The sequence below is a fragment of the Mandrillus leucophaeus genome, unplaced genomic scaffold, assembly GCF_000951045.1.
Source record: "Mandrillus leucophaeus isolate KB7577 unplaced genomic scaffold, Mleu.le_1.0 Scaffold100, whole genome shotgun sequence".
Taxonomy (NCBI): domain Eukaryota; kingdom Metazoa; phylum Chordata; class Mammalia; order Primates; family Cercopithecidae; genus Mandrillus; species Mandrillus leucophaeus.
This window is the reverse complement of record NW_012098099.1, coordinates 6344443-6363222: the sequence shown is the minus strand read 5'-3', so window position 1 is coordinate 6363222 and position 18780 is coordinate 6344443. Positions and strand designations below refer to the sequence as shown.

Sequence of the window (18780 nt, the reverse complement as noted above, 5' to 3'; positions counted from 1 at the left end):
TAATTAAACTAAAGAGCTTCTGCACAGCAAAAGAAACTACCATCAGAGTGAACAGGCAACCTACAGAATGGGAGAAAATTTTTACAATCTACCCATCTGACAAAGGTTCAATAATTTTTAAGAGAGTAAAGGGATCCTGAGATTAAAAAGTTTGAAAACCACTAGTCTAAGCTATACTTTTCATATGTGATGACATCAGCTAAGAATTCATATCTAGTTTACATACAATCCAGATCATGTTTTCTTTTTTTTCTGTGTGTGTGTGTGTTTTTTTGTAGCATTACCATTGTCGTTTGGTTTCTTCGCATTTGTCCAGAAATGTCCATAAGACGTCTTTGCTGGTCCTCAATCTTGATGCTCCCAGATGTGCACATTGCGTACCTGGGAGGAGGCACTAACCATGGGTTCTACTCACCTGAAGCAGAATAGAGGAGCCTGTGTAGAGTAAAGACAAATTGCCATTGTCTTTTCTATCTGGCCAACTCCTTCATGTGGAGAGATGGACGGCTAAGATGAAGACATGGCAGTTAGTATATTGCCATGAATGATTCAGGCTGAATGATTCTACATGAAGCCTTTCTTATCTAAAGACATAATTAGAATTTAGAAAAGTGATTATGAGTTTCTGATGAAGAATATTGTCATCATGGAATATTAAATGGTCAATAAAATGTTAGTTATGAAAAATGAAAAGTGTATGCTAAGATTTCAAGTAGGGAAGGTAGAATACTCAGTGGTATTGCAGTCTGTCAACAAAAACTTGTGACTATTTCTTAGAAAAAAACATTGTGCTAGACACTGGGATATGGTGGTGAACAATTGACACAGTCTTTGACTATAGATATAAAATTGTTTGAGCATGTTGTGTCAAATTTGAAGGTCAAAAGTGAAAATGAAAATAGATGATTGGGAAAGCTGGTTCAAACCTCTCACATTTTTTCAAATTAGTGTGTTTTGTTGATAATATTTTAATTTCAGTGTTCGGGGACCAGGCTAGAGATGGGAGTGAAATTCATGCAATTCAGCCATCTCGACCCCTGCCTCATCAGAAGAGCATGGCCCACATGGAGGAGAAGCAAAAGGAAGGGAGCTGGTTCTTGCTGCTCCCAGCTTAGTGTCCTTGTCTAATCCCAAAGCTCCTGCTTTACTGTTTTCCTTGTTTACTCAGTTCCTTGACCCAAACCAACCCAGTCTCAGTCTCACTTGTGGCCCTATGAGGTCCCTCCTAAGGAGACCTACATGGGGTAAACAAGCTTTTTCTTTGGATCTTTATTTCTGCCATTGCCACCTACTGAGGATTCTATAAGGGATCTATTTGTTTCAAATGTGTCACTTTTTTAAGGCCTCCCAGAGACAGGACTAAGGGGCAAAGTTTGCTAGGCTGAAAAAGACAGGAGAAAGACCTGACTGAAATGTTCCTCGGTATATCCTACAAATACCCCTTTTAAAGGCATGGAAACCACATATCCCACATAATACGCCTGGGGAATTTGTAGCCAGCTATGTTTTCAGAGGATGTGGGAGGTAGAGTTTTTATAATATGATTATTTATAAATATTCCAGAAATGCCAGACATTGGTAGGGTGACCTGGTTTATAGAATTGGAAAAGGGCCATGTTGAAACCTAGAATTCTTTTCTTTTTTCTACAGTTAAATGAATAAAAGTTCCAAAAATTCAATTCAATACTGAGCAGGAATTTTGATGTAGCTTGTATTGACAAGAGTGGTTTTTGGAATTCATAAAAATATAATCTTAAAATGGAATTTGATGACCATATTATTTGATATCGTATATATATATAGATGGGAAGAAAAAGGTTTTGGGGCATACAATCAATTGCTCAATATACAGACTTGTTTAACTAATAATTGTCAGCAAGAAATTTACCTCAAGGAGGAAGAACCATACAGCTATAGATCCTTAGGAAAGGCCTATAGTAGTAAAATTGAAGTTGATCGGCATTTTCCAAATTGTGTTTCCCTTTATATCATACCAGAATATGTTCAAGTGCCATCGCAAAAGAGTTCTATGGTCAAATAAGTTTGAGAAACACCATATCCTATATTTCCCCAATGGAGTATCCATATTTGTTAAAAGATTTTAAAAAGCCCTCAATGAAGGAACCTATTTAACTTTGTTTAACCCAACTTTACTCATTTCTTGGTAGAAGTCTTGTGTCATGGAAACACTATTAACATCTTATGCTATGTAGCTGTCATACTGCATATATCAATTGCATATATCAATGTAATTGATAGAAATTACATTGATTTTTTTTTTTTTTTTGAGATGGGGTCTTCTCTGTTTCCCCAGCTATAGTGCAGTGGTGCAATCATAGCTCACTATAACCTGGACTCCTGAGCTCAAGTGATCCTCCCACCTCAGCTTCTCGATTAGCTGAGACTGCAGGCACTGCCACCATGCTTGTCTAATTTTTTATTTGTTGTAGAGACAGGGTCTCACTATGTTGCCCAGCTGGTATCAAACTCCTGGTCTCAAATGATCCTTCCACCTTGGCCTCCCAAAGTGCTGGGATTACAAGCCTGAGATGCTGTGCCTCGCCATACATTGATTTTTTTGATGGAGAGATTTGGCTAATCTGAGCTGCTTGTGTCTCTGAGGAAGACTGAGGTGAATGTTGGCATGTGTCAGTCAGGAATTCTCATTGTCTTTCACGTTAGGTCAAGTCCTTCATGTGGACAAAAGGACAGCCAGGCTGGGAATATGACTATTAGCTGGAGGAATTCTGTGTGCAAAAGTCACAGTTATCTATTTCATCCTTCCTTCTAGACCTCGGATGGATTGTGGTTACTGCATCCATCAATACTGTTTTTTTAGTTTTTTGTTTTTTTCAGAAAAGGCATTTAAAAATTGGTAATAGCGGCCTACTATATCTGCGGGGTTGCCTCACACGTTAACAGGGAACACCAGCCTATTTGTGGCATTGGTAAAGGAAGCATGTTAGCATGTGCTGTTTTTCACAGTGAGATGAAATGATTATCCCCCAACCCCCAAACAAACCCCTCCTTAGGAAAACAAACACTTGCAAGTTTATTTTATAAAATCTGTGTTGAACTTATATAAATATATTGTGACAGCAACTGTCATACTGCATATATCAAGAAAGTGCTTTGAAACTTTATGCAAATACATGGGTGATATATACACTACTGTACACCCCAAAGACTACCCATGTGTTCTTGGTGCCAAGGAAAACACAAATGTTCTCCTAACTTTTCGGAGGAAAAGTCACCACAGCTCTGTACCTTTCACAGCCCCGTTCTCTTGGCCAGTGAAATATACTTTGACTGGCTAAACCCAGACAGTGGGGTGGGGACGAAGGTGCCAGAGGTTCATTTTTAATTGATAACACTTACAGAGCAAGCACTGTGCTTGACACTTTAAGCACACTGTTGCATATAATTTTCACAACAGCTCTGTGAGGAAATAGCGTTGTTTAGAGATAAAATAACCAAGACTCCAATTAAATAAACTGCCCAAGGTCACTCTTTTATTATTTTATGGAGCTGCCTGGCATTTAAAATTAATTTGACCATATATGTATATAATAGCTAACATTTATTGAGCATTTATTATATGCCAGGCATTGAATTAAAAGCTTTACCTCCATTGTCCTATTCTTTGCATGAACTCTATGACACTGAATAATATTGTTTTTCCCAATTTACAAATGAAAAAATTGAAGCTTAGGAGAAGTTAATTAACTTTGGTGCAAAGTAGCAAGGAATAGAACTGGGAATCTGAAGGAGCTCTTAACCCCGGGAGTTTGTTCCCTTAAGCATATGTGTTTCCAGCTTTCCTCCTTGATTTAGAATCTGGAACTATTTCCTGGTGTGTATTGAGTTTAAGGCATAGATCTTCTCGTGTCATCAAGAACTAGGTTTTCCATAACATTTTAAAGTCATTATTTTTCCTCAAAGTTTTGATTTATCACCCATTATCTGGAGTATGGTATAAGTTCTGCATGCATGGATATTGTTATTTCTACAAATTGAATGATAGAGAAGATTTGGAGTCTTCAAGAGTATTTTAATGCAGACACCTCATATCTAAGTATTGGAGGAAAGAAATGTCCTCTTTACACAGTTTGTAGCTTTTTGCCCATACCATTGGGCTACATTGGTAGCTGTGTACCCTTTGGAGTTCGGAATGTTTGAGAAGAGAATCCTTTAATATTTTTACCATGAACAATTTTGTTTCAAACACTGCTCCTTTCATTCCCAAGTTTTAAGAATGCTTCTGCTTTTTAAAGTAAAATTCATCAGAGCCTCCAAGAAATATTAATGTTGAACACTTTGCTCTAGTGGTTGCCCGTTTCCCTACCATGGCATGTTTTATTAGTGTTGGAGTGAGAACAACTGTTTTCCAGCAGGATTGATTCTAGAGAGTGGGCCACTTTTCATTTCACGGTTAGAGACTGGGAGGATTTGGGAAAGAGGAAACAAGAATTAATCCTCAAGGCTACCACAGGCCAAACCAGGTCAAAGGCTCAGTAGATCATACTCTTTGTCCTAGACCACTGGAAACACTTTCCTAAAACAAAAACACCAAATGGTCATTGTATATGGAAGTCCACACAATGCATTTTAGGCAAAGTAGCATATTTTCTACCTTAAGAATTTTTGGAAGGGGGATGGAGACCTTTTGTTTTAGAGTTTCATTCACAGAGTCCATAAACACTTACCAGGTAGTCACTTATAACACATAAGCATTTAATACACTATCTAAATATTAAGAGAAATACTTCAACTGAAAGGGCAACATCCATAATCCAGACTTGGGAATGTACAGGACATTCTTCACATCAGAAATATGTTAAACCACTTGGAGCTAGCAATGTTCTGATCATGAGTTGATTATGCACATTGAGTTACTTGTTTATATCAGTTCTCTGAACTTGGAAACCACATGTAGTATCAATGGATGAGGCTCTTTATAAATAATATAGACCAGCTTAAGAAGTGATTTTCTGGATTTCCTGGTTAAAAAAAAAAAAAAAAACTAAGCGTTCAGCCTTCAGTATGTAAGTTTTCACGTAATCTGCCTGTTTTTTAGACATTACCATCAACTTTAAGTTAGGCTGGTAGAATAAAATGATCTTTCTGAACTGCTGTGTCCCTGAACTCTGGACATTTGCCCCAAGAATATTCTCCTTCAATACTAGTCTTTGAAGAGAGCCCTAGGCATGTTCCGAGGGACTTGCCCCCTGGCCATTGACCACAGAAGCCCTGACATCTCTTTTAAGTAGATTGAACATTCCTGGATTTATAATCAAAGATGGCATTCCACTTGTCTTCCATTAGATTCACAGGAACCACAGAGATTGTCTTTGGTTTTTAGTGCAACAGTTAGGGTGCTTCTGACAAGCCCTTAAACTTCTATCCTTCTAGTTACAGTATTTTAAAAAAAAGTCCTGAACTGCTGTCCTTTTCTGTATCATTATCTGAAATAAGGTACTAACTAAGAATGTTCAGGTAGAATTTTCTTCTATCTAACTGGTTTAGACTTGTGTTTCTCCATCCTTCTTGAGAAAGACCTTTGGGGTTAAGCATTTTGTCACCGTTGCGGAGCTGCTATCCACTCAGACCTTACCCATGATCATAAGCCTTCCATCCAGCCATGGCCTTGCTGAGGTGCTGCTCTCTTCTGGCCTCTCAGCGTGTTCTGGCCAAGATTACAAGATCATGCTTCTGAACTTGGCCTAATGTTATTCCGGAAGAACTTCAATTTAATATAACTTATTGGCCAAGCCCTTCTTCCTGTCTGGCCAATACATGAATCAATTTGTCAGAGAATATGCCTTGTGGATTTGTGCTATACTGCCAAATGCTGAGCATTGCTGACATTGATCATCTTTCGGTAGGAAGATGGAGAGTCTTCCTAGAAAGTCAGAGTATATGATAGAGGAAATACCACTTTCCTGAGCTGGAAAAGATTCTATCTTCTGCCGTGTCTGTCTGCTGTTGTTCCCTCTGTTTGGCATTGCTGCCATTTTTCCAAGCACTTTGGTTCTCAGCCTGTCACGGCTACTACTTCCACCAGCTTTGCACATTTCAACTAGTATCCTGGAGGCCTCAGATGACAAAGCAGTGTAGAAGTCTCCACTCAAGTGGCATGGGCCAACATCACTTTCCTTTTTATGTGCTTTACTCAATTATAGGACACCTAAATCAGTAGGGTCTATACTTGAATCTCACAAAGATTTTAGTTAAAAAATTCTTTTGTGCTTTTACTTTCACTATTCTTTCTCCTCTAGGACAATACAGGCGTCTGTGGTACTGAACTTGGGAGGATGTGAGTGACAGATGCCAAGTTATATTGGTGATAGCATGTTCCTTCTGTCAGGCTCAGTCAGTAGGTGATTCTCTTGTTGTTCATTTCTTCCTCCCTTAGGGTGGATTTTCTCTCAGGAGAAGCCAACAGGTGAACCTCTTCCTTTCACTGGACCTGCCCAAACATGTCAGAACACTAGCTTTGGCTCATGCTGGGACCCCCCACCACAGCTGGTGCCAACAGACTATACACTTATTTTTCTTTGATCATATTTGGCCTGGATTAGGATCGTCCCGAGAGCTTGCCAAGATTGGGTTTCAGCCTGTCTCAAAACACAAACTTAAAATTGGTTGACAAGACCAATACCTGGGAGCATCATGGGTTTGAATGAATAGTGCCGGAAACTTCTAGTCTCTCTGCACAGTGTTCCTTGATGGAGGCCACGGAGTGTTTATTATAGAACATCATGACATTGTACTTACAACATTTTGGATTTTGTTAAAATTTTAGGAAATTGCCACCTGATACAAATTAGAGAACTGCACATAGCAATGGATACCAAATAGATATTCTGGATTTTTTCATTTAAAGACCACAATGTCTGACATATAGAAACTCAAATATTTATTGAAAGGGTGAGCAAAAAGGATGCCGTGACTTCAATTGCTATTTAGAAATTAAAATGAAGTTTAAATGTAGTCTTGTTTTTCCGTAGTGTGTTCAGGCATACTAAGAAAAACCTCGAAGACTTCTAAGTATAATTTTGTCAACACAGTGAGAGAGATTCAGGTATATCTTAATTAAGAGTCATTCATGTCAAGATAACAGATATTTTTTGTACCTCAAGAAACCTCAATGGAGCACAAACATTTCTGAGTTATTTTCAACTTTAACTGACAACCCGACAAGTAGGCGTTTCACTGAAAACCAAACACTTCTGATGTTACTCTGGCCTCACTGTGTGGCTAGGCACAGTGGAAGACAGAAGAAATATTAATGAACATGGCTTCTGCTCTCTGTGAACTTTCAACCTAGTTTGGGACAAATGATAAACCCATATGAAGCATTGTGGGGACAAAATGAAACGATATAAACTATTTTAGGTAGCCAGAACTTAAAGGCAAACAGAAAGGTTTAGGAAAACAGTTCATTGGTGATGTCTTGGGTTTCTGTCTCTGCAGTTCAGTATTTCTAGAAGTCTTGAGCAGTCAAAGGCCTCCCTTTGGTTTCCTCCTTAGTGCCTATCGAAAGTTGTTGTGATGTAGACAGCCTGGGGAACATGAAAAATGCCCTTTCTCCTGCATAATGGTGTTATTTCCTTCCTTTTAGGAATGGCTCATAACTCTTAGGAGGTGTGAGTTCTAAATGATTGTTCTTTTCATCTTCCTGGAAGCGGGCCAGGCTGTAGATAAAGCGTTTGATGTGTCAGCAGTAGGCTTGTAACAGCTTTGACTACTTCTATGATGATGAAAGGTTGAACCTTGATAAAAATGGCAAGAAAAGGAAAAGGGCTCATTTTCTTCCTTTCACTTTTTTTTTGTTTGTTTTGTTTCTGGTCAGCAGTTGAGAAATGTCCTACCAGGGTGGTCTGCGAGGTCTACAGGAATCTGAAATGTTAGGAGGTGTTTCCCTGTGGATTTACTTGTTTATTTATTGATCATTTCAGAGAGGGAACACCCAGGCTCAGAGGCATGGCAGGAGCTGGCTGTCAGAGCCCTTATCAGCAGGCCCCGCCTCTCCTCCAGTCTCAGCTCAGCCCTGGAAGGCGAAAGACCTTGCTGGGGGCAGCTTACTGGGTCCAGCTGTCATTCAGCACCTGCTTCCACACACCACACAATCCAGGGCTGCAAATCTACTCAGACTCCCAGAGCTTTGCCTCTCCTGTCGGTTCCCAGGGCATTTGTTCAGAGATCTGATCTGAGCTTGTAGGGTGGCCTTATCTTCCTGATTCTAAAATAGACAAAGAGGAAAGTAAAATATGTGTGGACACCCAGAACCAGTTGGAATTTGCCTCAAACAATATCGCAGTCTTTCATTAGTGATTTGTTGTGTCTGCCTGAGTGGAAAGCTTGAGTTGGCAGAAGGAGAAGAATTTCTAAATTTTCTTTTTCAAAGAAAAAATATAAAAGAAAACAAACACATGAACAAACAAACAAGGAAACCTGCCCTTCAGCTGAGTGACAGGAAGAGCTAAGATCAAGAACTCCAAGGCGAAGATGAGGCCAATTTTACCTTTAAAAATGAGACTTAAGCAAATACAATAACCAAATCCCCTTTTTAAATGGAATTTAGTGGCCGGACAGTGTGGCTCACACCTGTAATTGTTGTGCTTTAGGAGGCTGAGGCAGAAAGCTTGCTTGAGGCTGAGAGTTTGAGGTCACAGTGAACTATGATTGTGCCACTGCACTCCAGCCTGGGTGAGAGAGAGATGTTGTCTCTTAAAAACAAACAAAAAAGGGATTAGTGGAACTATGGTAAAGACATTTCCGTCATGTATTTATTTAATAATTTAATATTTACTTTATGAAATTATGATCTTTGGCTCTGCCCCTATATGCAGTTGAAGTTTAATGCCGTCTGCATAGCCAGGCTGGACCTGCTCACTCGTGCAAATGTTGAAAGAAGGCATCTAGCTGTGCTATCCACAGGCTGAGGCCTTGCAGTGCCTGCTCTGTAACCCCTCCACTGAGACCAGTTGAGGCATTTTTTTCTATAAGAATCTTGAGATATAGCGAACATGTTTAAATTCTTTGGGAGTCATCTAGCTGACCGTGAGAGGACATTGATGTCCCTACAGGGCTCTATAGCATGGGCTAGAGGGTGCCTGGCCAAGTCCCATGGCTTAGTGGGAACTTCATCTTAAAGGGTTGGTGCTGGCCAGCAAGACTGGCATAGCGTCCCTGAAAAGACCTGTTGGCAGTAAGGACAGTTTTCTTACTTCATTAACACCCAAAGTTGCTCCTGAAGCTGTCCATCAGCGCTTATAATTTGCCTATGACAAAAGTAGAGGGCGAATAAGATGAAAACATTGGATTGTCTGGTTTGGATTTCATCTTCTAACTAGGCATGGGTGCAGGAAGAAGAACAAATACGTGGATGTGAACTTACTCAGATCGCAAGCCATATGACCAGGATTTAAATCCAGCTTCTTGGCTATCTTTTCCTTTTGGAAAATATTGGAAGCACTAGCTGTTTTGGTGAGGTGTGTTGTAGTCACATTAGGCCTGAAATATGATATATGGGACTACACAGAGAAATTAAATGTCATTTATTTAATAATAATTAGGGTAGGCAGAATAATGCATCCCCTGGCCCCAAGATGTCCATGTCCTAATCTCCAAAACCTGTGAAGGTGACCTTACATGGCACAAAAGACTTTGCAGATGGGATTAAGTTAAGGACCTTGTGATGGAGAGGTGACCCTGGATTCTCTGGGTGGGCTGCCCACTTACAATAGTCCTTCTAAAAGGGAAGCAGGAGGGTCAGAGTTGGAGAAGATGTGATGACGAGCAGAGAGTGCAGTCAGAGGGAGGTCTGAAGGTGCTTCACTGATGGCTTTGAAGATGGAGGAGGGGGCCATCAGCTATGGAAGGCAGGCTGCCTCTGGAAGCTGGAGAAGGCAAGGAAACAGATTCTTCTCTAGAGCCTCCAGAAGGAATGCAACCTGCTGACACCTGGATTTTAGCCCCATGAAACTGATTCCAGACTTCTGACTGTAAGAAAATAAGTGTGTGTTGTTTTAAGCCACTCCATTTGTAATTTGTTATAGCAGCAATAGAAAACTTAAGAAAATAATATAAACAATAATAAGTGATGCAATTAGACTTAGAAACATTAATTGGTGTGCAAAATAAAAGGAATTTGTTTCAGGCTTGGTTCTCAAGACAGGGCATTAGTTCATAGTTCTCTTAACAGGTCGTGAAGTACAAAAGGGTTTTGTTTTTCTCAGCCCCGTGGACCCTTTCTCAGGGGTCTTTGTTTGCTGTTTTTTATGGGACAAAATAAGTGTCTTCGTCGAGCTTTGCTGACATGTTCTTGAATATCTATGTGTAGAATCAGAGTTGAGTTTTATTTCATCACTTGGATACCAAAACTCATATGAAGTCATATGTCCAGGTTTTGGGGGTCAGAAAACTTCCAAGATCCTCACAGATTTTTATGATAAAACCTGCATTGGTTTCAGCACAGACTCCTTGGAGAAGCACAATTCTACCCTGTCAGCTCTGATCACAGCTCTGTCTCCACCCACACTGTTTCTCGCTGACCTCTTCCTTCACAAGCCTGAAGAAAAGTGGCTTCCAGCCACCAGAGAAGTGAATTGAGGCCTGTTCTTCTCTCACTGAGAACTGCTCCACTTGAAAAATGGGCTTCATCCTTCAGAACACTTGTCTTGAGCACATGTTAGAAGCTATGATGTGTGCTAGCTGCTGGGGGAATGAATAAGATAAATAAGCTTTAAGTCTTACTTACTGGAAGTTCATGCCAGTGAAGCATTTGGCAAAGCACAGTGCCTTGGACAGAGGCATTGAATTCATCCAGGAAAGTTACTAAAAATGCACGTTCCTGGACTGTGGTTTGAGGAATCATTGGCCTAGTACTCTAGTTCTCAACTGGAGGTGGCTGTGTTTCCCAGGGGACATTTGACAATGTCTGGAGACATGTTTGGTTGTCACAATTAGAGGATGAAGGGTGTCACTGCCATCTAGCAGGCAGAGGCCAGGGATGCTGCTGTACATCCTACAATGCATAGAACAGCCTCTGAAGCAAAGAATCACCTGACCCGAAATGTTAGGAGTGTAAAGGTTGAGGAACTCTAATCTAGTGGGTAAGACACACACACACACACACACACACACAATTATACCACTGTGGTGTATACATACCCAGATGTATCCCACTATAGTGTGTGTATGTGTATGTGTATGTATATGTATATGTATATGTATATGTATATGTATATGTATATGTATATGTATATGTGTGTGTATCTATATAAACACCTCTGTTAATGTATTTAAAGTATTATATGCTCTGGGGCAGTAAGTGCACTGCCTTCTAGCTTTGTCTGAGAAATCTAGGGTGGGCTGAAAGCTGAGTTCCCACACTTGGCAGCTCATCAGGGCCACATCTTGTATCAGTCAAGGTCCCATCAAGAGGCATAAACCGTACCAGTTATTTGAAAATAGAGGATTAAATATAAAGAACTATTAACTAGGTAACTGAATGGCAAAAAGATAATTCTAAATTATCATGGAGATACCACCTGCTAGATGAAACCACCACCTCTAGGGTTGGGGAACAATGGAATGAGAGTAGAATTATTAAAACTTAGAGGAGGGGCTGTGTGGGGCTGAGATTCAGACTTCTGAGGAGGGGGTGCCAGCTGGCTGGAGTGGGATGTTGAGATGAAGCTGGTTTTACTTGCATGAAATGTTGGAAAATCTCTAAACTGGGATCAGTTGCTGATGTGGGAAGGAAGTGCTGCTGCCTGGTGAAGCAGCATTAATGGGACAAGAGGCCAAGGGAAACAAACAGAAGGAACCAGTCCCTTGTCTGGTGCCCCTGCAGGCAGAGCCTATCTTGGACTAAGCTAGCAGAGCAGAAATGTGGCATGCAGAGCCTCAGCTTCAGCACCAGAAGGCAGAGTGTGAATGAGGATGTGTGGGTTTGGAGTCCGGAGACAATAGCTTAGTGACTGAGACGTAGTTGCAGCTTTAATAGAATACAGGTGCCTGGGTTCTGCATCGGATTCTTGGACACAAAGACCTCAATATTTTTTTTTTTTGCAAGAGTTCTATGGGTGATTCTGACCCACTGCCTAGATTGAGCACCCTGAATAGAATGAGGAGCCTCTAAAGGTTTTAAAGCATGGAAATAGCCCATTATTATTTGTAGATTCAAAAGCAAATTCTTTCAACTGAGTGGAGGAGGTGAGTAAAGGGCCTGTGTCGGTGGATTATAAATTAGCTATGGGGATGGTGAACACTTTATCTTCTTCCTTGGGGAAGAAGATAAAGTCCCAAACTTACAGATTTCCATATTAGGGGCATCTTGTTTAAGATGTAAAAGAGAGAGAGAAGGAAAGAAGGGAGGTGGGGGGAGAAGACAACATGAAAGGAAAAAGCCCTGGAGGCAAAAGGCAGAAAAGTAATGTGGATTTTATCTAAGTAAATAACAAAAACGTGGACAATATATTTTATCTAAGCCATTTTGATAAAAAGCAGACATAAAGCTACAACCAGGGAAGACATCTACCAGGGAAGACACCAGAGATGTCTAGAAGGAGAGAAAGTTCTGGCCATCACTTTGATTATACTTCACACTGCAGCTGAGAAGTTGTGCTGTGGTCTTTGGAAGGAAAGGCTCTATTAGATGGAAATAAGTCAACTTGGATGTTAGAACAAAATTTACATTTCAACCCTGCCACTTACTTGTTGGGTGGCAGATTTTCTAAGCAATTTCCTTAAGGCTTAGAGACTCATTCTCTACTCTAGGGGTGACAATAGCTTGCCCACAGGGTCTTCTGGAGACTTATGAAAAGTACCTAAGCACAGTATCTGGCACAACCCAGGCTTGTCACTCACTACCTATTGGAGGTGTCCTCTCTCCCCTTGTCTACTCTGCTACTGTCCCCTCAATCTGCAACCTCATCTGCTGTCCCTTTTCTGCTTTGATTTGTAGATTAGACTATTCTTTGTAGACCAAGAACAGGGAAAACCAAATCCAAAAATCTTTACTCCTGGAAGTTAAGTGTCATGCTCTGGAAACTTAGCATGATATAGTTCTAGGCCAAAGTAAGGCATGGCTAAGGACATTCATGTTTTTTGGTGAAGTTTTTTGACCAAATATGTATTTCAGAGTGGTTGCTTTGCTCACATACCAGCTTTTCACCACTGACTGATATGATGTAAGATTATGGACCACACTTAAATCCTTTGCACTCAAGATATATTTCTCTCCTACACCGCCACCTCCAACTTTTCTCTCTTTTCTTCCCACTTCCATCTCAGAAGCAACTCTAGAGAAAAAACAGAGAACTCTATTTTTTTTTCCCAAAGAATTGGGCATAGGAAAAATTGCTCTAGAATGTGGAAGAGTGTAGCTGATTCATTGTAATGGGTTAGCACTGCACTACTCTGCTCCCAGCCTCTCGTTACGGAGCCAGGCTCTGCTCCTGGTTGGGAGATGAGTGCCACATCACATGCTACAAGATGGTTTTCAGCCCCCAAGTCTCACTGGGTACTCAGCTGTTGGAGAAGCATCCTGCATGCGCATTGCTGTTGTTTTATCGTCTTGAACTCATCACCATATTCAGGAAGATAGGTTTTTATTATGCAACAAAAATGCTGCTCTAGGGTAAACTTTTACACAAAGCAATTGTGTTCCTAATGGAACCATCTAAAACAAAAATAAAGGGGCAGAAAATAGGCTTGGCGTAGGTTTCAGATCTTTCTTTTAAAAAAAATCGCTAATTTTTGAGAGAAGCACTTGGATATGCAATTTGAACAAATGACCATCTCTAAAGAACAAACTTACCTTTCTAAGAAGAGGCAGATGATGAAAATTATAACACACAAGTACAATGAAAGTTCCTAGCATTTCTTTTCTTGCTGACCAGATAAGAATACAGTCATTTGTCCTTATGTATTTTAACCATTTAGGAATTTTCAAATATTGAACAAAATACGTGAGACATAGTTTTTAGTTATGCTTATAGGTATCCTACCAGCTTTACATGCTGAAGTTGAATGTTGCTTTTTGATGTATTAACACCAACAAACAGTATCTAAAATGTACAAAACACAAGGCTAGAATGTGTAAAACCCAATAAAACACAATGGTAAGTGGATGAGACAGCCCAGAACTATGCCTGCGCTTAGTTGTTATCAGCATCCTGTAATTAAAGTGGTCTGAAATATTCAGATTCTAGAGCTCATTCTATGTGGTAGCTCTGCCTTTCATTCACTAATTTTTTTATTGAGATTTTGTTTCCTTGAGCTCATTGCTCTTCTGAAGGATAGTAGGCACAGAGGACTGGCCCCTACCCTCAAGACAGTTTAGCTTGGAAGTAAAGTCAATGTCTCCTTGCAGGATGTGCCAAAAATATGTATGTGTGTGCCCCAAATACAGGGGTATAGATGAGAACAGAGGTATGGAGAGATGGAGGAGGTTACTACGAACTGAAGGTTCTAGAAGGCTTCACAGGTGAGAAGAGGCTTGAAATTAACCTTGAATGAAGTAGGATTTTGATAGGGGTTAATGATGGTGGTGGGGTTGTGACAGAGGGAAAGAGGTATGTTTAACAAAGATGGAAACCATAATTTATGTTTGGGGGCCATAAAGAAACTCTCTCTTTATGCTGGAGTTGGGAGAAAAGAAGATTAGAGAAGAGATTATGGAATGTTTTGACAAAGTAGGCTAATGCGATAATAAAGAACTGATGCATCTGAATAATGTAACCAAATTTATTTCTTGCTTATTTCACAGTTCATTGCAGGGATCTGGCGGGCAGACTTCCATGTGATAACCCAGGGAACAAGACTTTCCAATTTTTTGTAAAGTGCATGATGCCTTCTGCATTTAGCTGGCCATCTGTCTAGTAGAGAGAAAGAGTGAGAGCGTGGAGGATTGATGTAGACCTCTAAGTGTTTTATATTATTTCCATCCATCTCCCATTGGCTAGCATTCAGTCATATGGGCACACCTCACTGCAAGAGAGTCTGGGAAATGTAGTATAGCTATGGCAAGAGAAAAGGGTAACCAATTTTGGTGAACACATGGTCTCTATTATATTAGCTTTTAGCTCAAGTGGGTTGAACTTTATCCTGGACGAAGTGGTAGGTCATCTTTAACCTTAGCAGGGGTGGGGCATGCTCATGGGCCATATACACTCCTTAAAGGGGATGATTTTTGTGTTATATTCACTGCTGTATCCCCAGAATATGATAGGCCTTAAACAAATGTTTGATAAAATAATGGAATGATGGATAGATGCTGGAAAGAAGGTCTGGTCATGTTGAACCTTCCCGGATGGATTAGTGAAAGAGAGTTGAGGCAAGGAAGCCAATCAGAAAGCTACTGTGATCATCTGATAGTACATTTACAGTTGGAATTTGTTCAGTTTTAGAAACAGAAATGTTTACTTCTGCCATTTTACTCTCTTAGCCTACAGCATAGCCACAGATTAGAGTTTAATCAGAGTCCCTGCTGAGTTGAAATCTTAGAAGCAGGTTGTGAGCTGCAACTGTGTTCCTAGGAAAGGCCTGGACTTTCTTTGGAGGTATTAACTGGAATGCAGCCTCTGGACTTGGGCTTTGTCACAATACTGCAACCCAAACAAAATAAAACTTGACTAAACCAGCAAACCCAGATTGGAGTTCAAGTTACTTTAACGGACCCTTGGGAAGCACAGACTGCAGTTGTATTATGTATGCAAAATTTGCTCTTTGACCTTATTGTAAGGAAAATTACTTCAGTACACATAATCTTTTGCCAGCTTTCCAAAGCATTGGATGAGTTACTCTTTTGCAATTGTGCAATATTTTTTAAATTTCAATTTTCAAATATGCTTGAAAAATAGATGCTGATCCAACAAGAACAGAGAATATGAATGAAAAGAATGTGTTCTCTGTGCACCTACAAGAAGTCAATACATAGGCAACCTTGTGTGGCCCGAGGCTTCAGGATTTTAGGAAGTTGCTTGCAGATGAATTTCTTTGAAATTAAAAGCTAAGGGCAGCATCTTGGGTGCTTCCTCTAGATTCAACTTTTGTGCTTCATGTCTAAGCTGGGGCTGACCCCAGGGCCTGGCCACGATTCAGGTTACACGCCCCTGAAGTCTGATGAAAGGCCTTTAACTTTAATATTATGCAGAGTTGAGTGAGGAATCTCAGAGCAGCCTGGGATTCTCGGGAGATTTTTAGTGATTCTTGTTGATTTGGAAATAATGTAAAAACAACAGAAGAGTTTTTTGTGGTATTTTTGCATGTTCTCTATTGGTTTGGGGGAAGAATCCAACATTAAAGAGGCGTAAAAAATAACAAATATTTTAAAAGACATATAACATGCCCTCCCCTTTTCAGCCATCCCCACCAAAAAAATAAACTGTTGTAATAAAAATGGCGAGAACAGGAAGGGAAAACAGAAACAACAGGCGGCCGCAGTGTGCTGGGATGGGAACAGACAGGCCCCTAGTGGCTGAGGCTGATTCTTCTATGGCCAGAAAGGAGTGGGGAAGGTGTGAGGAAATGCATCAAATGGAATCTTTCCCTTGCGGGGTCCATGGCTTTTTAAGCTGTGAGTTTCTCATTTCCTGAGGCCTCTTGAGATATAAATTATGTGCTTAAGACAAGGAACCTGCAGGTACTAGTTTGGTTTCTAGCTCAAATCGCAGAGAAGTCAGTTCATTGAAATTCCACTTGCTGAGTGATCTGTTTAACAAATTCACTGATTTTCTTAAAAGAAAAGAAAACCTCAATTATTTTAAATTTTCATAGCAATTTCTATTGCATAGGATAGTTTTCACATCAGCTTTGCCAGTTTGTTGGATGTAAATCAGCTGGAAAACCTTATTTCGGCCCCAGGTTTCTGAATATGAAGTTACAACTTAACTGGGCCTGGGGAAGCAGGCGCCTCTGGTGAGGGATAGGAGGGGAAGTCAGCAGACTGTATCCTTAGGCAGGGAAGAGGGGATGCTGAGGTTAAACCAGGGGGGCAGTGGATGTTGGAGGTATGGAATGGTGGAGAACAGAAAGGGTCAAGAATGAGAATGAGGGAGCAGGGAAAATATTCAGAGACTCCAAAACCTCTCCAAATAGGTTTCTGAGACTCTGCCAGTTCTTCTCACATCAATCTTCATAATCTTAATTAGTGGAAACAGATTTGGATACCTTGGTGAATTCAGTGAAATAGTTCTTCTGAATATGGGCTTTTGGTATATCCATTTTCAGCAGGCTGGCCACTTCATGTACTTGGGACCTCCTTGAGCCATTTTAGCAGCACCTTCTAGCTGTGGCAGACACCGAAGCCTTCCTGGAGGAAGATGTCTGCAGAACTTATAGAAAGATGTGTGTCTGGAAGATAGGAGGAAAAGTCTCAAAATGCCAAAGGGTTCCTTTGCTTGCTTGGCAGAGTGGAACTAGAAGGCCGTGACCTATTAGGATGGTCCACTCATCCTGGTTTGCATGAAACTTTCCTGGTTTTAGTACTCAAAGTTTCCAATCCCAAGCAAACAGAGACAGTTTGGTCTCCTATACCTACTGTAAAGGTGGTTTTGAGATGGAAAAAGATAAAGAAAGTGTTGGTGGGTGCTGGAATCACCTCCTCAAAGGCGGTCTTTTTGCAGCTGCAGTTTGTATGGCCTACAGGGAAGATCAAAGGACACTTGGGGAAAATCACATGGGCCTGAGCAGTCGACCCAGGGACCTAATACTAGGGAAGAGCCTTAGATTTGTTCTAGATATCTTGGTTGTACAATCTACATGCACTTACTTTTCTAAATATGCTTTTTTTTCTCTCTTTTCTTAGGGAGGCAGGACACAATGTGTGAGAGAAGTCTGTCCCATTCTCTCCTGTCCCCAGCACCTTAGTCACATACCCCCAGGACAGTGCTGCCCCAAATGTTTGGGTGAGTTACTATTTTCAGGTCAAAGAACAATGTAATTTCTTCTCAAAGTTTCGGCTGGGAGTGTTTATCCATGTTATTTTGAGGTTCTCCAGTTGTCCTATTTCATGGCTTGTTAGAGACAACTACCTCTTCTAATTACAGAAGTGGAAAGTGTATACAGGATTTGCTTCTTAACTGAGGCCTCCAGGGAGGCTTCTCTCTTGTCTTCACTTGTATCTGTAACTGGGTACACCAGATGACCTGGGATAATTCTCCCTTCTGGTGAGAAAGTATTGAAGAAACTATCTTTAATAGGGCATATGCCTATTAACAGGAGCATATTTTAAAGGTATTTGAAGTAAACCCATGGAGGAATATAGACTAGTGTTACTTTCAGAGTAAAAACCATGCAGGAAGAAACACATGCAAGAAAATGAGAGTTTTGGAGGGAAATAGTGAATAATAGCCAACAGAAAGAGAGTATGATCGCTTTCTTTTTGAGCATTTCATAGGTGCTAGGCACCATGCTAGGCACTTTATATATTGTTTTTTCTCATTTGATCTTCTCAAGAAGCTGTGAAATGTAGGTACTAAGTATATAATTCCTATGTGTAATGCAGGTGCTATTATTAGTTTTATTACACTGAAAAGGAATTAGATTGCTAGATGGCAGTCCAGCCAGTGGGTTGTGGATTTGATATCCGACCACAGGTATGTGTGATTCCTGAGCCCAGCTCTAACCTGCTGCAGCTCATCTTCCCTGGTGACACAGGAGGGCTACATGCACATTGCCAGCTGAAAGGGGACAACTTATGATGGGTATTTTCTAGAGTATGAGGTTCTTTGGCTTTTGCTTGTATGCTACCTTCTTCTTCTTCTT

At 40.5% G+C, this 18780-nt stretch overlaps 1 protein-coding gene across 1 annotated transcript in view; it reads left to right on the top strand.

The window, feature by feature from the left end:
* BMPER (BMP binding endothelial regulator) overlaps window positions 1-18780 on the top strand; it is a 260618-nt gene that overhangs the window by 133948 nt on the left and 107890 nt on the right. Inside the window, exon 7 of the mRNA XM_011973136.1 lies at window positions 17822-17921. Coding sequence (XP_011828526.1) covers window positions 17822-17921 — 100 coding nt within the window. The remainder of the gene's footprint in view (window positions 1-17821; window positions 17922-18780) is intronic.